The 24404-nt window shown below is 39.4% G+C and overlaps 1 protein-coding gene across 3 annotated transcripts in view; it reads right to left on the bottom strand.

Annotated features, from left to right (window-relative positions):
• The window catches only part of KLF5 (Kruppel like factor 5), a 42795-nt gene that overhangs the window by 10464 nt on the left and 7927 nt on the right, over positions 1 to 24404 (bottom strand). For all 3 annotated transcript variants that reach the window (XR_006103140.1, XM_042460664.1, XM_042460665.1), the window contains exon 3: positions 22547 to 22606. Coding sequence is in view for 2 of the 3 variants with exons in the window: in XM_042460664.1 (XP_042316598.1) it covers positions 22547 to 22606 (60 nt within the window). In the remaining variant the exon portion in view is untranslated. The remainder of the gene's footprint in view (positions 1 to 22546; positions 22607 to 24404) is intronic.

The raw sequence follows: 24404 nt of genomic DNA on the forward strand, positions 1-24404 counted from the left end.
CTCACATGGTAGTATGTATCACATCTAAACAATTTCCTCCTTACTAAAAATGTTCATATGAAGTGGGAATGAAAAAGGAAGACTAGAACCTAACATGGTAGCTTTCTAGCCAGAGGAAATGTTTTGGATTTTTACCTGGATTGAGTGAATGTTGGTTCTCAATTGAGAAAACCCTTAGTCCACAGGCATAGCACAATTTACCTGTCCAGTTCAATGTGTCAGAGACACTGGCTTACTTTCACTGAAGATCCATCCTTTGTCTTTGCTCAGTGACTGGTACGTGTGCCACTTTCTTGGCACTTTCAGCATAGGATGCAAACTTATAAAGTTCCATCTCCAGCATCTCCAAGCTAGATTGGAAAAGACTCCTTTGAAACTTCAGGGAGCTACAGAGCTGACTCAGTATAGGACAAATAGCATTATATCTATAGAATAAAAAAGACGGGACAGACCCCTATCCTACAAGCTTACCGTCTTAACTTCAGCAGAGGAAAAAGAGAGAAAGAAAAGCAGAATGGAAGAATGTGGGAAAGGAGAGGGAAAGTGTGCTAAGCAATGAATATACAGAAATGTAGTGACATATTTCCAGAGTAGTCCAGTATGCATTTTCTCTGAAGACTATCCCATTTTGTTCAATGGGACTTGGACATAGCAGTGGGGCCAAAGGAAAAGTAAACCAACAGAATTGAAGAGGGATTTGTGGAGAGGTGGAAAACAGCATATGGAGTGCAACAGTAAATAATCCTGTTGTCCTAGATCCCTCTGTCCTGCATGATTCTACTAAATTATTGTCCTGTTGTATAAGGCAGCTGCTCAGACTGGTTTCCTAGAACTTTGTGGCATTAAGCAAATACCAAATGTTCACCTATGGAACAGCTGAGAATGTGTAATTCATCATGTGTAGAAACCATATAAGTTTAGTTGAGATGGTTACATCCTTACAAAGGTGATACATACTGCCATATGAAACATAATTAATCTTATACAAAATTGCTTGGAAATTAACAGTTTCATTCTTCTTTTTGTGGAATAATAAAGTAATACTTCAAAGAGGCCAGCAACATTGTCCAGGTTCTTTCTGGAGAGCAAAAGTTCTTAGAGTATTTTGTAAGGCCATAGTAGGTTCTTCCCCTAAATTTTTTATAGTTGAGGCACATTTACATCCTGACTTTTAAACACAGACATCTTCAGGTGCAGGACTGCAGTGTGTAAGAATAAGAAGGATCTCACCTCTGAAACTCACATCCCGTGTCTCTGTCTGAGGCACGGTCCCCTTTCTTCCCATCCTTCCTCTTCGCCCATATGAAAAACATGACATGTTTCCTGAAATTATTATTTTGCAATGCCATGCAACCATTATGGCTGCCACAAATGGGAAATCCAAGCTGTGCTAGTCATTTTCTAAGACCACCCCCTCCCAGTAAAATCTACCGAGAAATCAGTTTTGAGTGGTCTGAGTTTCTAACTCGTCAATTTCATACATGTTTATTCAGGAATAAGTACCACTGGGTTCAACGGGACTGACAGGTAAGTCTGTAAAAGATTCCAGTCTAAAAACTGAAAACAACCAAGAATATATTTTCCCCACTTTAGTATGGTAAATACCAATCAAAATATATCATGGAAAAATATTTTCTTGCAGCAAAATGAATACTCTCAAGGGGGACATTTTCTCCTGTTTTCAGGTTTCCTCCCTTTCTAGCAAACATTTTCAAAAATATTTGAGGAAGGAAACATATATGCGTTATATCTTTTGCTACTCTAACATAGTATAAACAGGGCTTGTTGTTTGAGGTACCTTAAATAATGAATTGTTTAACCCAGAAAAACTGTAATTTAAGAAAATAATAGTTTTAGGAGGGTCCATTTGTAAATGTTTTGTTGACAGTGTTCAATTTTTCTTCAGCTCCACACAGAATCTCCCTCATACTTTGAAAGCACAGACAGTCACTACTTTATTTATTATATAGTTTCAGGATCAGATTTTTATTGGGACTTCTCCTGTATATGAAGCATTAATTCCTCCCTCCTATGATGATTTTACTGACAATCAAATCCAGACCGCTACCCAAGTGGGTGTAGGACAGGGAGGCACAGAGGACTAGAAAATACATCAGTGGATTTCTCTCCTACAACAGAAATGGACTGGATATTTATTTCAAGGGGCTTGAAGTTACATCAAAGCAACTTGGGTCCAAAACACATGGCAGAAATAATCCAGTTTGAGATAGCCTTGACTGCCCTGGTTCAGTGCCAATGACTTCTGGGAACTGTAGTTTTGTGAGACATATAGCCTTCTCTCTCAGAGAGCTCTGGTGCCACAATACACTACAATTCCCAGGATTCTTTAAACACTGAGCCACGGCAGTTAAAGCGGTCTCAAACTGGATTATTTCAGTAGTGTGTTTTGGACCTTAGAACATTTCTTTAAAAAAACAAACACAATGCACACATCCTAAGAGCCCTGGCAGCGCAGTGGTTTGATCATGCAGGGTTCCAAGGTCTGCTCAGCCTTCCATCCTTTTGTAGGTTGGTAAAATTAGTACCCAGCTTGTTGGGAACAATTGGTTTACACACTGTAAACTGCTTTGGGAGTGCTAGTTCACTGGAAGCGGTACAGAAGTGTACTTGCTATTGCTATCAGCATGTTGATTATTATAAACTGCCATAAAGGAACTTACTATCATTACCACTGGGAAATATTTTTACCAACTCAGATGTGTTGCTGTTTTACAGGCATCATTCACTTAAGTTCTTTTCCAACAACCGTAAAAAAGCAATACAGTGGCATACATCAAAATGCCCAAAGAAACCTTTTTAGCTTCCCTGCCCCACACACTAATGGGGGGGGAAAAGCAAACATCACTAATTACACACACAGAGCTAGAAGTGTTACTAGTCTTTACTTTTGTGTGAGCTATCTTGGGTATAAACTCACTTCATCAGATGCAGTACAGGGCTCAGATATAAAGCATATTATAGTTGTGGGAGTGGGACAGAATGCAATAGAATTCACTCAGTACTTCACCTGAAGAAGTGAGTTTATACCCATGAAAGTTCATGCTAAAATAAAAATGAGTTAATCTTAATGGGGATGCTACGTTCCTTCCCACTACTTCCTTTTTAGGCTGCAAGAGATTAACATGGCTTCTTCAAAGGGAACATTATTACACCTTCTTTCACCCATGATTGTCAATAAAAAAAAATCCTCCTAGATGTTAGGTTTTGGGTTTTTTTTTTTTTAGAACAGAGTTCATAGCTACATCTGTAAATTACTGTAAAGTTTGATCTTTAGAGAGAAATTTCTGCCATACAGTTAACTTCACAACAGAATCCAACACACAACAGATGCATAGTGAGAACCACATTTTAGGTAACAACAGTATTCTATCCTCTTGATTCTGTTCTCTTGAATGGTAAATATAAAGTATGGGATAAATGAAGATTGTGTGATAGAGCAGGAGAACATGCCTTGGCAGTATCTCTCTCACACATTTCCACATACTTCTCTGTCATTTAGTTGAGAGAAAAAATTGGCCCAAGTTCCAGAGCAAGAATTGCTTTAAGTTATTTTAAAACTTATTCCATTTCTTTGCTATGGTGAGCTTTATGGAACAGAGGAATCCGAGGTTAACAAGATTTATTTGCTCTAAAAGCAAGGAGACACTGCACCCTTTATTCCCGCTGTCTACAAGCCACATAGCAATGTAAGAGTCGCTTAGCTTAATGACTACAAAATACAGAAGCTGCAAAGTTTCAGAAAATAGTTGATTCCCCTCCAGAAATTTAGAATGAACATTGAGAGGTCGTGAAACCCAAGAATGCCACTGGTCATCAAATATGACTGTGCTGGAACTCTGTTTCTGGAACATGGACTCTGCATTAAAACAGATATTTCACTGTAAAAAAAAGTTTTTTAAAAACCCTTAAAACACCAGCAGAACTCTTCCACTTCAGAGTAGCTTCCACAGGGTTTGCTAAAATGTCAACACTGTTCAACTAAAACAGCATGGAGGAAGCTGGTACCAAGCTTTGGCTAAGCGGCAACACTCCGGTTCTTTCTTCCTAAGCCAGAAATATTATACACATCACTTCTGGGAAAACAGAACTGCTTTCCTTTTAAGTTATGTTTCAACAGGACTTCTCCCCCTTCTCCCAATCTTTATAACTTTAATTTGATTTCTGCATCATCTTTGTCCAATTTCACAGGTTTTAAATATTTTGTTAGGCTTGAATCAATCACCAAAAGTATTTTAAGTCGTTGACATTGCTCATACGCATCCCTTCTAGCAAGTAGATTTTTTATTATTATTATTTTAGTAAAAGTTTGGAAAGCTTGTGGGATACATTTATGTAAAATTGTTGGTTGAACACCAACATTTAGCTTGGAACCAGTTTAGAACAAGACCACACAAAACAAGATAAGAAAAGGGAACTAGGGGAAAAAATAATAATCATTGTCATCTAAATCTATTTATTGAGCAACTACTGGTGCTACAGATAACACAAATCCTTCGTTTGATGTATCATTGAGATAAATGAGGCAGAGTACATTGCCCCAGTCCATATCGTCCATCAGGCAGTATCCAATCATACAGCCCATAAATATATCTTCTTGGTGCCATGGTACTGGCTGTGCTCAGTTTCAGCTCTTGAACCATGCTGAGATAGCCTAAAAATATGCTACATGCTTTGCCCTGCAAATGATACCATAATTTCTGCTAGGATGTTGTTTTATCAACAATGGATGTTGTCATGGGTGCTAGAATTCTACCAATAGAAGAAGAAGAAAACACTTCTCTACCAGAAATGCTGGCTTGATTAATATAAACACTTATTTACCTAACATTGAACCACATACAGTATTGTTTTTGAGGAAGGTATTTGGAGGAGGAATAGGATGTGTGTTTGCCTGCTTAGTATTTTTGGCACAAGAAAACTTGGAAGTTGGAACTGGAGGTAGTAGAAATCAAGTACTTGGATGAAGAGTAACAGGGAAAGGGCACTGCAGGGACTAGAAAAAGACTCCACCTTTAATCACAGCTTCTCTCCAGATTCCTTCCTCCTAAGAGCACCTGTTTATTTAAATCTTGCTCCATATGTTTATTTGCTCAATCATGAGGAGCTAAACATTTAATCTATATAAAATGAAGTATGCCACACTAATACCACACATATATCTCTCATAGGCTGCTTTATGGAGCATGAACAAGACACAGGCCTTTGCCCCAAGTAGGTTTCAGAGCTTGGAATGTAGCTCCTAGAATCCCCAGCTAGTAGGATTGATAACTATGCTGGCTGGAAAATTCTGGGAACTGTTGTCCAAAATAACTCCTTGAACAACAGCATTTTCCCCATATAATGACAGCTCTCTGTGAGTGCCATTACCCTCCAATCTGTATGGACAACGTTCAGGGATGATTAAAATTATAGCCAAAAATATCTGTAGAGCACCAGTTTAGGAAAGGGAGATTTAGGCTTCTGCTGAGGAAGGATCCATTTTTCAAGAAGACAGTGGTGCAGAATTAAGGCCTCATCTTTATGCAGCAGTAGAAATGTCTTATGATGAGACAGGGAACCTTTGTCCCTTCTGATGTTTCTATCCACAACTCCCACCAACTTTTCCAAGCTCTGGAATCTACTTGAGGAAGGGTGCTGTGTCTTGTTTCTGCTGCTCTGTAAAGAGCACTATGTATGTGTGGAATTAACGGCATGGGAGCTGTTGTGTGATACTGTAAAACATAACTCATTTCAAACAGATCAAATGTTTAGCTCCTCCAGGTTGGATAAATGAACACATGCAACAAGTTTTAATTCTGTGTAGCTACTCTTAACAGTCCAAAATGTTTAGAAGGGCAAAGTTTTCCCACCACTAGTTTATAACAACCTAGCTTCCAGACCCTGAGAAACTAGTGTGTAACTGGATGTGCCTGATTTAAATCTCACCTCACTGACAAGTTAACAGGTCGAAGCAATCCATTTTGCTTACAATTTCCGAGCTCCAGCCCTCTTATCCACTAAAACCACAATATGGGAATAGCACTGGCCTGGACTGCAAGGCTGTTGCAGGAATTTTTACAATACAAGGACTATATTTGAACTGATAGGGAATAGCTCTCATTGACTCAGTATAGTTCTTACCCTCTTCTGCAGTAGATATTAACATTAACCAAAAATATATTAGAAAGACAGATTTCAAGGTCTAAACTTTTGAAGCAGCACCTGGTTGTGTGCTGGATTAAAATATCAAATGTTTTGGACTCTTCCATCTTCTGCCTTGGGTGGGACAGAACAAACATTTGCTTGTCTTTGCTCTGCTCTGCAACTGACTGCCAGACCATGCATGCATCTCCAGGCCAGGATTCAACACTGTTATTCCTAGAGCATGGTTTGCACCATGTTTTCTTTTTAAACTTAAAAAAGAACATGTTTTAAAATAGATTCATAGGGTGGAGTTTTATTTTCTAGGGGAGTAAGAAAGGAAAAACTCAAAAGAGTTTGTAACAAAACAAGTTCAAGCACGCAAAGCAGCATGCTTCTACAAACAGTCCAACAAAATGATAATTTACTAACCTGAAAGGAAAGATAAAGGGGAAGTTTATCCTATTGATAAAGGCAAGTTTGCACTACCTTTCTTAGACTGTACACTGTGTACTTCCCAGAGAGGAAGCATGAAGAGTAACTGACTCACTTGTGTGATTTCTGTTCTCTTCCTCCATCTTCATCTTTTTCTGGTTGCCTATTGCTCAACATATCCCCATCTCTCCACCTAAATTTAGTTTTGCACCCAAGAATATGGAGGAAGCTATGATCTTACTAATGCTACAACTCAATAATGTCTTCATGGGTTCTGCCCCCCATCCCCATTGCTATCTATCTATGACAGCAATTAAGTCAATACATATATATAGATTCTCTTCTCTTCCTCTCACTCTCTCTCTAAATAAAAAACACCTTTTATTGACACACTGGATTCATACTGACATGCCTGACAGGCTTTGTCCTTGTCCTTTAAAAAAAGCATTATTCCTGTTGTCAATTCAGAGAGTAGTTTGTAGAGTGCCTAATTTTAGGTCCTTCTGAAATAATAATTGATGTTATTTGTTAGCCAAGTGTAAACATGCCATTCAGATTCAGAGGTGATGTGGAGCAGTGGTTACTGTTGGAGAGCAAAGTTCTGTTTTTTCTTGGCTTAATTTGGGTCAGTAACACTACTTTAGTTTGGCCTGAATCACAGGACAGTTGTTAAGATAATGTGGGGGGGGGGGGAGGGGAAGAGCTTTGTCAAGAGGAAGAGAACAACTGCACCTGGATCCCAAACAACTTCCAGGTTGGAGATTAATACTCTTCTTCCATTTAACTGAATCCTATCTCTGAGGACAGCTGTTATCCTATAATCAGCCACTGTTTGACAACTCTTTCTCCTGTCTAATGCTATTGTCATGCTGCAGAAATAAAGTGGTTTGACACCACTTTAACTATCATGGCTCCATCCTGTGGAATCCTATGACTTGTAGTTTGGTGAGATATTCAGCCTGGTCTGATGCCACACCAATCTACAAATCCCAGAATTCCACAGGATGGAGCCATGATAGTTAAACTGGTGTCAATCCACTGTCAAACTGCTGTATTTTTGCAATGTAGAGACACCCTTAAGGTAGAAAGGGGTTTTAGAAAGAGCTGCATCCATAGAAAGCTACTAGATTTTAGGGGATCCTTCCAGCCTCTCACACCATAGCTCATTCCATGCAACAAGGTCCCCCACTCCTTTGTGCAGCAGCACTTCAGGGGACTGGATAAGCTGCCGTGGAGAGAGGAGATGAAGGAATCTGGTTTTACCATCAGCCATTTGCACATGCTTAAAATTGGATCAAACCCAGTATGAGCCAGAACAAAATCTTGTCATGCAGTAGTATTTTGGGTTGTAATTTAGCTTTATTCCCTGGAAAAGGCAAGAGGTTGTGACCTTACTAACACTATGGCTCGTAAGCCTAGAAAGCCACCCATCATGTCATCTGCTATGTTTCAGATCTAGTTCAAAGTGTTCATTTGGAGACAGAACAGTCTGCTTCCCCCCTCCCCCCGGTAATGCGGGGGGGGGGGATTATGTGAGTATAATTATATAATTATATGAATTATACTTAAATATTTCCCAGCCCCATCAATAATACTGTAGTTAAGAAACAGTATTATTGAGAGCCAGAATGGTGTAGTGGTTACAACTCTGGAGACCATGGTTCACATTTCTGCTTGGCTGTGGAAACCCACTGGGCAACTTACACTCTCTCAGCCTCAGAGGAAAGCAAAGGCACCCCCCTCCTTGAACCAATCTTGCCAAGAAAACCCAGTGACAGGCTCACCTTAGGCTCATTGTATGTCAGAAATGACTTGAAGGCACACAAAAATAACTAATATAGAGTGGGAAGAGGATCTGACTGAGAGTATTTGCTTTCTATTCCTTTCAGTTATGAAACTCACTGGGTAATCACTGTCATGTCACTACTCACTTGCCATGTTACATCTCATTTTTTGGAGAAAGGTAGGTTATACACCCAGTAAAATAACAAACTATAAATACGCTCTCACCCTAATGCATTTCACATAGTTCATGCAAGCAAAAAACGGAAGGGCCTCACATATTGCACCCTGAATTCCTTGAAGAACTGTCTAGATATAAATGTGACAAATCCTTACAGTAATCCACCATACAATTAAGTTGGTAGCATTATGTATAAGACAGAGAAAGGACAATTTGTTTTAATCAGGGCCATCTGGCAAAGTAGTTTTTATATCCATAAAAGGCAAGCATTTACTGAAACTGTTAGCCAACTGAGAAACAAGGAAATGTGAAACGGTTAGCTTCTCAGACCCAAAGTGTGTTCAATTACCTTAGATACCTGGATACTGAAATGCACTTCTTGTTATGGTTGTCAATTGTCCAGAAAAGGTCCGGTAAAGGCACAAGTACCAGGAGCAGATAGTTAAATGCTTGTACTGCAGCCACTCACTCAAAAACCATAAGGTTGCAAGTTCAATACCAGCCAGGAGCTCAAGCTCAGGCTTGCATCCTTCTGAGGTTGCTAAAATGAGAACCCAGATTGTTGGGGGCCATTAGCTTACACTTTGTAAACTGGTAAGGGAGTGCTTACGTGCACTGATAAGCAGTATAAAAATGTACTTGCTATTGCTATTGCATTGTCACCCAGTGTTGGCTGATGAAGTTGCACTGTTAAATCTGAGAGCTGCAACCTCTCAGGCTGATATTCCCCAGAAATATTTGCACCCTGTACTTTAGCCAAAAAAGGTACCCAGAGTGGTTTACAGTTAATTCACAAGAGATTACTAATAATTCAAAAAAAAAAATCTTTCTGCAAGTCAGAAGGTGACAATTTTGACATCAGATCTACAAAAATGTTCCTTCTTCACCAGGGTGTTTCATGCCACAATTGCAAGGCGAGCCCCTCTCTTTTTGTTTCAGACTGATCTTTAAGGAACTATCCAAGGCTGTTAATCTTGTCTTCAAAATTGATTTGGCAGTCTGGATGTTTCCTTTAAAGTTGGGCCAAAACCCCAGAGTGGATTCTTATTTGTCCCACTTACATTCTTATTTGTCCCACCGCCAACTGCCAAAGGATTTTACAGGCCTTTTCTAGTCAACCATTATTATTTACATTTCACAGATGAGGAACAGAGAGGCCAGGGCTCCATGGTCACATGCTGCATCATGATGCCTGTACTGGAGAGACGTTTTTACTTCCGACTGCCTTGTCACATTGAGTTCCTTAGGTTACCTCATAAACATACATAGCTTTTCTTTTCTCAGTCCAAACTGTGTGTTTCATGAGGAGTTGTCCATCTCTGAATGGAGACTAGAAAATAGCCCATCTCTGAATGGAGACTACAGAATCACCACAGGCAGGAACAGTCTCCCAATTATAACGTTATAGCAGAGGCAACCTCTTCCACCAGTCATACAAAAACAAAAGACTGTCAAATTTTAAAAAGAGGATCTGTAATAAATCCACACCATCTGGCATGTGTATTTATATGTCCCGTATACAGGGAGTAAGTTTTCCTTGTATATGGTATGGGTTCCACAGCTGCTCAGCTGCGCTCTGCCATTCTCACACTTCACGCTTCAAAGATGGCACTTCTAGGCTAAAAGCCATCACCCCCAGCACACACCCACTCCAGTTTTAATAGTGGAGTTTATATACCACCAACTCACTGAGTCTGACACAACAAGAACCTTAATGCTAACATCCTACTTTGATCTAAGCAACAGAAGCTCCATCTGAACACTGAATATGCCTTTTGTCAGAAATCGTTGCATATACATATATTTAACGGAATCTGACAAGATAGGAAGCTGGCAAATGCTAGGTTTTACCTAGATGGCATTTTCAAAACTGCACACTGTGAGGTGTAACTTAAAGGCCTGACCCAGGACACCTACCCACAAGAGACACTTGTACCCCCAGTTGTGTCATCACAACATTTTATTTGTGATTTGTGTGTGTTCAGGTATCCAGAAAATGACTTTTTATACTGAAACAAAAAGGAAGAAATTGGCAAATTTCATTAGGGAAGTAGGGGAGTTCCATGCCCTTCAGTCAATGGATCACTAACTTTACTAGTATGTACTGATGTGTATGGTGCTAGAGAACAGTTATATGGACATCCTGGACTGCTAAAACAACAGATTAATGAATCCTGCAGCAAATCAAGCCTGAACTTTCTTTAGAAGCCAAGATGACTAAACTGAGACAGCCATACTTGGGCCCTATCATAAAAAGGCGTAACTCACTAGAAAAGACAAAATGTTTGTTAAAGGAGAACAGGAGAGCTAGTGTGCCATAGTAGTTTGAGCATTGGACTATGACTTTGGAGACCAGGGTTCAATTCCCAGCTCAGCCATGAAATACACTGGTGACCTTGGATAAGTCACACGCTCACAGCCCCAATGGAAGGCAATGGCAAACCTCCTCTGAACAAATCTTGCTAAGAAAATCCCATTATAAGTTTGCCTTAGTGTCACAATTTGAAGGCAGGCAGGCATGCGTGTGCACGCAGATACACCCTACAATAGAGGATGACTGCATTACATATGGATGGACTCAATCAAGAAAATCTGTAGGACCTGAGCCAGGCTGTTGATGTCAGGGCAACTCAGAGGTCTCTCATGCACCATAAGTCAAAAGTCACCTTGATAGCAATTAACAATGAAACTGGTTTTTGTTTTGTTTTCTTTTGTTTACTTCTCTCTTCCTCTCCATGGGTGTAGATCCTTCTGTATATGAATGTTTTGTTTTGGCCTGAGACAGAACTAATCATATGTTTTGTTTTATTTTTATTTTAATGGGGGGGGGGTGTCAGCCATGATAGCTTTTTAAAATGAATGTTGAAGTTTGTCTTGTATCTAATGAAATAATCCTATTATGTCTACAAACTTTCACATTTAAGAGGGATTGTTTGATACTTTATGGCACTATTAGGCTTGTCCATCTAGGAGCTTTGGAAATTTTTCGCCTCGTGGAGCAAACTGTATCTTGTCTACTTCAAATTGTTTCTAGTATCTCTTCAACACAATGTGCAAATTGGCAAGCAGATTGCCAGCAACAAGGGCTTTACAGTCCGAACTTGGAAAAGCTGCTTCTTTAGACTAAGATGCCCAGCACAGTCAGTCCAAAACAGTAACTTGGCTAAACTCTGGTTATAATTTAGCTTAGGAGACAAAGAGAAAATCCTAAATTGTCCAAAGAATGTTGCCAAAGTTTTAAGAAGTTCCATATCAAGTAATGGGAAAGTGTTAGCTGCTGGCAACTCCTGTGACCCAAAAGAAAGATTCAGGAGTGGGGGGGGGGGCGACACCTTGTAAGGCATTTTCAGAAGGAACTGTGTTTATGGCTAGCAATAGTCATTCTTATCAGTCATCAAATATCCTGGAACTGAAGCTTACTTAATTCCTTTGAGAGAGCAAGTGACATGTTCACAGGAGATATATCAGGCATTTAATCAAAAACAATTTTTTGCTGGTTTTAAGAATCAAAAGAAACACACACACACACACAAAAGCCTCACTATAGCTGGCACTGTTCAACCCACGTTGGCGAATAAGAATGATCTTCATGAATGGCTCGATAAGCCTATACCCAAAACAAAAACATTGGTTTCTAAGTTAGTAACTGGATACAAATGAAAAAGGAAGACTAACCAAACACAGGGATGGCCCATTTCTGAATTCCTGGTGGCTATTTCACCTTTCAAGCAGTAAGAGTCTGGAGCTCACAATACTGTATACTTTCAACTGCACCAACTACTCCTCATCCACCCCCCATCTGTATCTTCTAAATGGCAAGGGTTTCTAACAATGGTGGTTCTACTCAGCATTAAGAGTATCAATATTATGTGGCATACAGTATATGATGTCCGAGAACAAATACACCTCCATACAAATGTCACAGCATTACAGAATATGGTAAGCTATTTAGCAACTTGAAAAGATCTTACTTGTACAAAAAATAGGATGCCCCTGATGGCAGGTCAATGCTTTACCAAAATAGTATTCAAATTTGGTAGAACCACTTATTTTTTTTATTTTTTAAAAAACAAAACCCTGCAGGGCAGAATTTTGCCCAGTGAGACATCTAACATAAGCAAAAAGTTACAGCTTTTCATTGACTAACTGAAAAACAAGACATATACTGTCCTTTTTGAATGTATTTTACCATTTCTCTCTTGAGGAAGGAATGGTTTTATGCAGTAAACAAAGATGCTGTCCAAAGAGCATTTTCAGCATGATCTTGTGTTCACTCTTAGGTGTCCTGATAGTGATGTATATTAACATTTGCTCCATTTTGTGCCCTGTTATTTTCTTGGGGTTGTATCTGCCTTGATTTAACAGATACCCATCTAAAAATCATGATCAGTATAACTGATGGTCTTACAGCCAAGAAGCTTCTCTACCTCTAAGAACTCAATTCAAATATTGTATTGCTAACAGAGAAGGAAAGCCGCTTACTTTCTAGGTATGGACACAGCCGGCAGACATCTCTTACAGCAAGCAGTTTTGGAAAATGTACTAGTCCATTCTATTGTGACCTATTCACAGTGAGGAAATGTTACACACACTCATAGTTGTGTTAATACTGTGTTTAACATGCCCTTCTTATCACTTTCCAGATGTGTCTGCCCAATTTATTGATGCATTTTAGCCCAGCTTTCCTCCAACAATTCCAAATCAGCATACACAGCTCTCCACTCTGCCATCTTTATCATCACAACAACCCTCTGAAGTAGATCAAGCAGAGAAACTGACCCAAGGTCACAGAGTTGGGTTTCATGGTTCACAGGGATTTTGCACCTGGTTCCCCCAAGTCTCAGTACAATACTGTATCCACCTCACCACATTGGCTCCCAAAAATAAATATTATGACTTCAGAATATTATATGATCAAGTAAGAAGCTCATGCATATGTTCCTCCTTTGGCTTCAGCATCAAGAAATAATCCTCTCTTCCAAGGAATCTGAATTTGTGGTCACAATTCAGGAGTGGCTACTGCCAGAAATATTTCCTATCCGTGTTTTTAAAGTTCCTTGGAAACATTCATAAGATTAGCCCCTTCTAACTAATTGTTTTATCACATTAGCACTCAGATACTGTTGTTGCTTCCAAGAGGATAGCGCAGAGATAGAGAAAAGAGGCTACGGTCACAGGCTGCAGGACAGATAACTACAACAAAGGCCCTCAATTCAAAAATCTTAAGTGTATTTCTGTATACCTTCTTTATGCTAGACCATTAAACACACCACAAATGAGGAAGCAATGAAGAAAAGCAGCAATGAGAAAAATAAAAGATAATATGGCTAAGGAAGACAATAGTTGTGAGACAAACAGAAGCAAAGCAGATCAAAGCAAGTGGAGAACAAAGAGTACTGAAAATAAGAGTTTGAGGGATTTTTAAAAAACTAAGAATCAAAGGGAGTGTTTCTCCTCTTCCTATCCCACATTCTGGCATTCAGTATTTAAATTCATATATGTATTTAGCACATGAATTTAAGTTGCAGAGCCTTTACCCATAAAAATAACTTAGTATTGGTGCTTGTCATCAGTAATGGTCTGGACAAAGATGAAGAAATTGGACCTTAATCCAGACAAGAGAGCGATGCTCCTGCTGGTCAGTTAAAAAGTAGATCAGTGAAAAGGGAGTCAATCTGTGTTGGGTGGGGTTACCCCTGAAGAAGCAGGTCCACAGCTTGGGTGTGATCCTGGACTCAACTCTGACCCTGGAAGCTCACGTTTCAGACAAGGCTAGGACTGCATTTGCTAGTGTGCTGCATTTTCTTATGTTCCTTGAGATGTCAGCTCTGGCTTCGGTGACATATGCATTAGTTACACCCCAGCTGGACTACTGTAACATACTCTACATGGGTCTGCCTTTGAAAATTTTCTGGAAACTTCAACTGGACCAAAGAGCTGCAGCCATATTGCTAACTGGGGCTGGTTACAGGAAACACACAACTCCCATGCTACAGCTCTGATGGCTACCAGTCCATTGCTAGGCAAAATTCAAAGTGCTTGTTTTGACCTATAAAGCCCTATAAGGCTCAGGCCCATCTTAATTGAATGACAGTATTCTCTCTTACCAACCAGCCTGTGCTTTGAGATCTGCTGGGGAGGCTCTTCCCTCTGACCCTCACATGTACATCTGGTGGGAACACAGAGGAGGGCCTTCTCAGTGGCTGTCCCAAACTCTGGAACTCCCTTCCCCAAGGAATTTAGAATGGCATCTTGCCTACTTTCCTCTCACAGACAAATAAAAACGTTTTGACAGGCATTTGATGAGTGACTGTATAAGGCCTGTCTCAACTAAACAATGAATTGGAGCCTGCTAATTGTTGTGTGTATAACGATATATGTTTTAATCTGGCTTCAAACTATATCTCAGGCAAAATCAGAAAAATTACTTTCATGGACTATTAAAATCCTCAAGCAGCACAGCCAGTAGATATACTGGATTCAGGGTTGTCATGGGAGTTGTAATCCAAAAAGAAAAGAAAAAACAGTCCCAAACTCTGCTCAGTTATAAGGTAAGGGTGATGTTGGGACAGCCATAAGTTCTCAGTCCTATTCCCAAAACAGAATCAGAAAGACCCATCTAGACAGGCTCTGCCTCTGAGCCCCTGCACAGAGTACTGGGAGCAAAATGAAGCAATAAAAAGTATGATTCTAGCACCTGTCCAAGTCTTTTCACTCAGTACTGGCTCTTGATCATCATGTCCTTTTAAGGTTTTAAAGAGCAAATGGCTATAAACCCAAAAATTAATCCGAGGGTGTCAGGGAGGAGAGGTTTTAAATTGGCCTGCCTTCATTTAAAAAATTAAATTAAATTTAAAATGATGGATTGTATGCATCTTGTTGCAGAGGATGCCACTTCCCTTGAAGTATTCAGGGGCATCCATTTCTCCCCAACAGCAAGTACAAGCTATATCTATAGACAGATGAAAATAGTTTCTAGCATTAACTGGAGACCTATTAATGGCAAAGCAGGCATGTGACCAAAGGACATGTCTGCTCTGAAGCTTTCTCTGTGTGGGGAAAACCAAGAGGCTGCTCAAGAACATCTTCCATGTGAACACAGACAATCGCTTGGGGGGAAGTGAGCAGAATGCAGCCAAGAACTCAAATTCTCTGCTAAAAAAAATTCTACAGTACAACCCAATGTATCTCTATCCAGAAATAAGTCCCAATAAGATCTGTGAGACTTACTCTCAGAAGAGTAGCACCTAAATTGCAGCCTTAGACCTCCAGCAGAAAAAGCAAGTGAGGAGTTTTTGAACATGTGCAAACTGCCTTCTTGTAACATTCAGTGGCACAGGGGGAGTTAAGGCTTCATGACAAGGGGTTATAAAAATTATTGTATATACTCAGAAATTGTATATACTCAGTTTAGAAATTTTAGTCAAAATTGACTCAAATAGCCTGGGTCGACTTATCCACAGGTCAATGTAAATACTGTACTTTAATTCTTATATATATAAAAAAGGAATCATCCCCTGGTGAAAGGCAAATGTGTAATCTGTCCTGGAAGCACTGACTCTACTCTGCTCTCTCCTCCACCTAGCTTTTAGTGTCAGCACAAACAGTTATCCTGCTAGAATTTTATAAGTTCTTTGCCATTGTTTTCCTTTGTTTTATCCTTTAGAACCTTTGTTACATGCCCCTAAGTTTTACCCTCGACGTATCCATAAGCCATATCAAAATCTATAATTTTGGTCCCAAAACCTGCCCTCGACTTATACATGACGTCAACTTATAGTCAGGTACATTAGACTACAACTTCCAGAATCCGCCAATTAGATGGCAGGACCTCTGGGAGTTGTAGGATAAGATGTAGCATTTCCAGACTCTGCTCACACCTGAGATGGAGAGATCATGATGGATAAAGGTGCACAGCTAATAACCAAATCTCAGTAAGATTAGTTTTCATTCCCCCACTCAACACTTCAAAGGAAGGGTATTTTAGGGGCCAGACTCCAAAGAGATGGGTAATAGGCTGTATCCAGAGAAGTTCTGGATTACAACTCTCATCAGATCCACACAGTATAGTGAGAGCTGATGAGCATTGCAATCCAACAATATTTAAAAGGTCACAAGTCATACAGGCCTGGGTATGGGAGATATTGTTCCAGGCGTTCTTCGGAAAACAAAGTTGGTATAAATACTGGAGAGCTATTTAGGAATATGGCCTTGACACTTGTTGGATTTGTATTTTTTTAAAAGTGTGCAAATATCATGGCAGAAAGGTTAACTATTTATTAAAAAATATAATTAACTTCCTTTTATTGGCTTCAGGCAAGCAAGGTCAAGTCAGGCACTGGAGCTGATAATGCCAAATTGCTGAAGGTTTATGGTACTACAACCTATAAAAGGCATTTTTGTCATCATTATGATGATTGCATAATGCCACTTATGAAACTCAAGTTATTCCCATGCTTAAAACAAGGGATGAAAGCTCTGCTTTATGGATTCTTAAAAAGTGTCTTTTAAAGGTAGCTTCAGTTAGAACAAAAGGTGAAAATCAGACATCTCTCAAAGAATGGGGAGGAGGGACTCTGAGTTTTCAGATGTTTTATGGCACCACACCACACCACAACCAATGGTAATGAACAGGGGGAACGTTAGACCAAACTACTTTGAAAAACTACATGTTTGTCAGCTCTGTTCTAGGATTTAAATTGCACTATTAGCATACCAGATGTTAAGCAGAACACATAAAAAAGATTTGCCTGTTTATTACAGTTCCCAGAATCCCACAGATAGTGAACATGCCACTTGGAGGATTCTGGGAGCTGTAATTTTAAAATAAGTAATTTTCCAAATCACTGTTATTAAAAGACTTAGGACTAGTATTTCCAATATGTCTATGGCCAGATGGGGATATCAATGCCTTAATTTTTCCAAGTCCTACTGGCCCTTGAGAATAACTGTAGATTTCAGGTACTAAAGCAAATCAGTAATGCATCTAAACTGTATAAATAAAGCAGTCTGACACCACTTTAAGTGTTGTAGTAGCATCCTATAGACGCCTGGGATTTGTAGTCTTACAAGGTATTTAGTTTTTTCTGCCAAAGAGTGCTGGTGCCTCACAAAACCATAAACCCTTGGATTCTATAGTATGGAGCTATGGCAGTTAAAGTGGTATCAAACTGCATTATTTCTAGAGTGCGGATGCACCCCAAGATTTACATTTAGGCATATTAAAAAGCTTTGTTTTCTACAGCTTGCCAACAGCAGGGGTTGCTTACACATGGCAGATGTAAAATAGCCAGAAGCCACAGAAGGACAGGTCTCCTGTACTTTTAAGTAGAGGCATTCAAAGTAATTAACAGCAGACATCCCCTCCTGTACACCACTACTAAAGGTGAAGGAGCCCTGCCCTCTTTTCTATATGGACATATCAATCAGAACCAACTCTCGTATTTTTCTCAGCAATATGTTTTCATTAAACCTCCTTAGCATCCAAGGTGATAAGCATGGGTTTATTTCATTTTTCTTGCAATAATGTCTTGTTTTCATGAATACTGACTCTGAATCAAGTCCCATTGCATTTAGTGAGGATAACTACAGGATTGCAGCCCATCAAGAGATAATGACTGGACTAAAGTAACTGACCAAATTACATGGTGGGATACGGACACAAACTGATCCAAGACCAGAACTCCAGATAAAACCTCATAAAACGATAAAACACCAGAGTTCTTTAGATTGCCGCCATCATTTCCCCACCCATTCCAAGACCAGCACTCTCCTCAACCCACCACACTGCTTTAATAAAAGTTCTGTCCATAACTGCTGAGAACAGTTTAGCTTTGAGAAAGATAATCATTTCATAATTATGAAGAAATTACAGTAACCTGCTTAGCAACCCTTTTAAGTAAAACTAGATTTCAAATCACTAGATCCGAATAGATCACTGCTGAAATATAACTCCCATTAGAGCTGTCAATTAACCTGAGCAAAAACGGTCTGGTCTGCTCCAGTGCATTTAAGTGATCTGTAGGAATGGGCATGGAGCTTTTCAGAGCACTAAAGACAGAACAGGGTATCACCTGTGCATATCTGCAGATGTAGCATCTGTTAGAGCTACAGCTACAGAAACCATCTAACTGAAGCTCGCAACTCTAGTCTGTTTGCTGCCAACAATGCTATTTCAGAGTCCATTCCTACCCACTCCCACACCCCAAGTGAGCTGTACATTTTTTGATGGTCCTTTGCCAATTTCTTTATTTCTTGCCATTTATAAATCCTGCCAGCCTGCTCCTATCTGAATGGAAAGACAGGCTGGTGCTGCTGCCCACATTCCATCTCTCACCACTGCTGCTGCCTTTAAGTTTGCTCTGAAAAGAATGTCATTAAACTCACTGAAAGCCATTCAGGTGGAGACAGGTTGCTAAATAAATACTATGAAAAGGCACAGGCTTTCTAATACAAAGGAAGAGGGATATAGTCTTGTTTTGACTTCTCAAAATGCTCACTGCTGTTGCAGGCTTGCTTTTTTTCTTTTTCTGGTATTTTTAAGTGACAGATTGCCGAGAAGGGTGGATAAGAGCTGGGTTAAGATGGATTGTGAGGGAAAGAGAAAACAACCAGTGGTCCTCCATAGATACTACAGAACAAGTTGAGCCAGATAAACAGGTCTGTTAAACCCCTAAGGGGATTGGAAAGAGTATCACACAAAACTTTAATAACCTGCATTTCATGACCTACTTATATTAAAGCTCTCAATGTTCGTAAATAGCACTTTTTTGGTAAGAAAAAAAAATCAAGGCAAATGAGCACACAGGATGAAAGCCTATTTTGCAAAAACAGCCAGATTAAGCTTCATAATTGAGGTGTGCTGTTTTGCTCATAGCTTTCTGGGTAAACTGTCACAACAGATTCAACGTTGACTCCATATAATTTCAGTTTATTATACTTTCAATATATTATTTATGTCATATGCATCATTGGTAGCAGCAAGAAAATATATTTTTGTTATTGCTCTGCAAGTATTTGCACATTGCAATTATCCTTTATTCCCTGGGATGTGCAGAAACACAGACATAATGTAGGAGGCATATTAGAAATAATATACTTTAGAATTTAAATGTAAACAGTGTATCTCAGAGTACTTTCTATTACTGAATAGTTCAAATATGTTCTTAAAAATAATAATATTTCAAATCTTAGACTTTCCCACCATAGCAATGAAATGCCAAGTTTATTAACAGATTTATATCCTGCTCTTCAAACAACATTTTACAGGAAAGCTTACACCAATTTCGTATTCAATCAACTTGAGAAATTTAGCATTAAAATTTGGCATCCAAAAATTGACAGTATTCGTGGATTAGCAGCAATCATTTACTGTAAGTACTTCCAGTTTATGAAGTGACCTATGCCACACCTAACTAGCCTACAATTGAAGAAAAAATGTTTTAACAACTTTTCATTCATTTGTCCCATGTACAAACCTATAGCCCTCCAAATATTGTTGTATTATAACCCCCAACATCCCTGACCTGCCCAAGCTGGCTGGGCTGACAAGTGCTAAAGCCTAACAATATCTTGAGAGTCATAATTCACCCCACTCCCCAAATTATATCAAGCTAGACACACTGGCAGTTCAGCGTAAGGCAGGCTTTGAGGATAGCATAGTGTATGAAGTGCTGAGATAAATTTCACTCTCCAAAGTTACTCTAAGGTAGCAGTGGACTATGTGCAGCCGTTCAGCTATTGCTGGACGGCAGCTCCCATCATTTCTCATCATTTACAGTCCAACAACATTGCGGGGCACACATTCCCATGCCCTCCTTTACAATCAAGAAGTGGTGTGGAGTTACTTACTATGTATCTTAAAGGTACCAGATCCTGTCTGATCTAGAAGCTAAGCAGGGTCAGCCACACCGAGGAACATTAGGTGCTGTAGGCTACATTTCAGAAGAAGGAACTGGCAAAAAAAATCTGGGAAGTATTCTTTACCTAAGAAAAGCCTATAAAATTCATGGGGTATTCATAAGTTCATAGGTGACTTAAAAGACATTGTTGTTGTTGTTGTGCGCCTTCAAGTACTTTCTGATTGTTGACAACCTTAAGGTGGTTCACCTTATGACAGCATCGTCTGGGGCTGAGGGACTGCAACTCGCCCATAGTCACTCGGTGAGTTTCCATGGCTAAGTGGAGAATTGAACCCTGGTCTCCAGAGTTGTAGTTGAACACTCAAACCATTACACCACACTGGCTCTCACACATATAAAAAACTGGGCGTACACTTCTGAGAACATAGTTCTTTGCTTGCTCATTCTATTTTGAGTGCAGCTGAATGATATGTGTGTGTTTGTATGTGCATGAGCCCTTGCACACACACTACAGTTGTAGCAGCGTCACCCATCCAAGAGATACTCACTTGGAAGAAGGCAAGACCACATTAGTATATCATGGAGAAAGAGAGTGGGCAGCAATTTCTGTTTGGGGAGTGCTTTGTATCCACGCTACAAACTGTTTGAGAATTCTTGTTTTACAATGATTGCTTTTAAATTTTGGGTGCTTTTTTGCTGTTCCTTTTAGAGATAACTACTTCGTTTATCAAAACCGTATTTCCATAGTAACACTTTTGCCTGGAGATATTCAGCCTTTTGACAATGAGCAATCACTGAATGCAAGCCCTTGTTTCATAGATGAAATAAGTCTCTGATCTTTGCTTAATTTATTATCCAGATTTTTTACTCTTTACAATGACAAGGAAACCATTTCAGCCACAAGCCTAGTGCATACAAACTACCAAAATAAAGCGAGCAGCAGTGTTGTTTTGAAAATGCAAAATGCTTGGATGCATACATATGCATCCAGAGCTTATTTTACATATCTTAGATATATGTTCAGCAAGGACAACTGTAAAGCTCTATAATAAATTTTCTGCCACAGAGTGTTTTAAAACATTTTTAGATGTTGTGCCTTATAATGAGACATAAGAAGCTGTCATGCATCAATCAGATTGTTAGCTTGTTTTGGGAAGAAGTCTTTCCGGCTCTACCAAGAGATGTCTGGGACCGAATGCAAAATGTGTTGCATGTAAGCATATGCTCTAGCATTAAACCATGTCCCTTCCTTCAATACACTTCCTTCAAGTTCAAGATGGACCAACGATGTGAAACCTTAACACTCAAGATCTATGCAAATACCTCTACACTTTGTACCCACAAAGGTCCTATTCCCTAGGCATTAGAAAGTGTGCAAACCACAATAGCAACACTGTCTGAAGCTGGTGAAAGGATCCATGCAAAACCCCACTATTCCTGAATGAAGGTGCATATAATTCAAAACTGACTTAATAGTTCAGAACATGCACATAGTTCATAACTGACTTTATCAAAGTGGCTACTCAAATTTGAAGGGAGAGAGCAGAGCAGAGTTCACAAAACAGGTCTAATAATCTTTAAAGTATTTTTGGCTATGTTTATTGCTAGGGAAACAGAAATTTATCAGCCTCTGTCAGCTTCTGTCAGAAAATCAAAACACCACTATGGCAATTTTATTTACAAAACAGAAAAGAAGGACTTCCAAGCTTCACAGTGCAATCCTATAGCTGCCTACTCAGAGGTAAGCCCACTGGCTTAGTCCCAGGAAAAGTTATAGGGCTATAGCCTCAGTTTAGTTAAACCAAATGACTTCACTATGTACATGGAACAAACAACAAAAAGGCACAAACAGTGCAAAACAGAAGGAGAACCTCTACCAAATCGCAGTATAATTTGGTTGTAAAATGTTTAAGTAGGGGGAAAAGAATGATAGGGCTTTAAAGGAGGGTATTTATTTCTGCCCAAATTAAACTTCTTTATTTTAAGAAGTTCAAAAGTGTCAGTTTTCATTTTATTAACCACTCTGTTTAGCTGATTTATAACTCTCAGCTTGAAGCAAACCAAGTGAAGCCTTTCAAGCAAAGCAGAGAAAGAAGGATGGCCAATTTATATTTATAGGACATTTAGAAACATAGTAAACACATACCAGTATGGGTTCGCAGGTGCGCTTTTAAGTGGGAAGACTTTGTATAGACTTTTTGACAACCTAAGACAAAAAAAAAAAAATATGAAAGGTGACATCAGGGTTGGGAGGATTTCTGGCTAGACAGCATTACGATTCAGCATGATCAACAAAATGTTACTAGTAGCTCTAATTGATAGTGCTGTTTTATTTTAAGAAAGTTATTCAAAACTCTGGTATGTCTTATAGAATATTCCACTCTGTGTTAACAGCAAAGGACAGCTCCTAGTTTTGGCATACAGAAGACAGGTCCATATACATACATACATGTGCATATCTCACACAATCAGCCAATTCAATATCAGTTTCTTCTTAAATATGCAAGTTAAATTACATAGTATTATTATTTCTCCAGGATTTTATGTTACTTTCCTCATTTCCACTTCTTCATATGTAGCTAAACTATGCTTTCAACAATAAAGCAAAGGTGGCTTTAAAACAACAGATACTATTTTATTTAGGGATACAGAGCAAGGGATTAGAAAGGCATACCACTCTCTCATATTGTGTTGTTAGCAGTGTCACTATGTCTAAAGATGACTCTGGGCTCTATAACAGATGGGAACCTTTTGCCCTCCAGGAGTTTTACTCTACAATTTCCATAATCCCATGCCATGTTGAACTAGGCTTCCAAAAGTCCCAAATACCCTTACTCCAACTGTATTGTAAGAGAGGAAGATTTATATCAGGAAATTCTGCACCAAGAGCCCCGGCCACAGGAGGACATCTACTGCTTTATCAGGTGAAGTCTGTAAAGGCTCTCATCCATTACTTCAGCATAGTATTCTTAACATCTGAACACCTTGGAAAGGTAGACAGAGCTTGTAATGTAAGGACTCCTGCTCATAATATGTGATGGTACAATGGACACAAAGACCCTAAAGTCACTAGATCGAGATGGATCTTGAATGCTAACCATGGTTACTAAGCAGCCCTGGGAGACCACCAACAAAACCAAGCACTGTAGGCTTTATTTCAGAGGAAGGAACTGGCAAAGCCACCTCTGAGTATTCCTTGTCTAAGAAAACCATCTGATATTCATGGGGCTGCCTTAAGTCAACAGGTGACTTGAAGGCAGGCTTACATGCATGGAGTACATGTATAGGGTCTCCTGCTGAAAGTGGGGAAATCAACGAGAGCTTGGCAGCAGCTGAAGTTGTTTTGTTCCAGGATAGAAATAGGGAACTTACATCCTGTCTTCCCTCAACATTATGCTTGGCAAGGATGAATGAAGCTATACTCCATTATCTGGAAGGTGACATGTTCCCCATCCCTGCTCAGTGTATGAGGAAAAAGCCAGAATGTCCTCTCTAAAGCCACTGCTTTCCCCCAGCAGGCTAAGATAGCCTTCCCCATACTGTTCATCCCCAGACAACATAGTTGGGAATATGGAACTTGTGGTCCAAGAAGGGTGAGAGGGATTTCATATTAGATCTTTGGGACAAACTATTTACTTAAATCATGTTTATAAGGACAGTCTATACAGACTTGGACTATACCAACTTAAGAATGGAGGAGCAGAGGAGAGAGAATAACTGTACTAAGCCCTTCTTCTGCCTCCAATATTTTAAATATAGAAAATACATCAGATATGCTATACCCTAGGCTTTTCCAAATCAATGTTACTATGCTGAGGTATTTGTTTTCTGAGGAAGGGGGCACATGTGAACAAATAAGTACAGTACAAGAAGAGTCTTACTATGTGAACTGTTTTACAAGGTCAGTCCTAGTAGTTTGTTGAACACAGTTCCTCATAGTAGCCCAAAGTTTTACTGTAGTACATAAGGGCAAGAGGATTAATTTTTGTTTGTTTGTTTTTAAA

The sequence above is a fragment of the Sceloporus undulatus genome, chromosome 3 (genome assembly GCF_019175285.1).
Source record: "Sceloporus undulatus isolate JIND9_A2432 ecotype Alabama chromosome 3, SceUnd_v1.1, whole genome shotgun sequence".
NCBI classification, from domain to species: Eukaryota; Metazoa; Chordata; class Lepidosauria; order Squamata; family Phrynosomatidae; genus Sceloporus; species Sceloporus undulatus.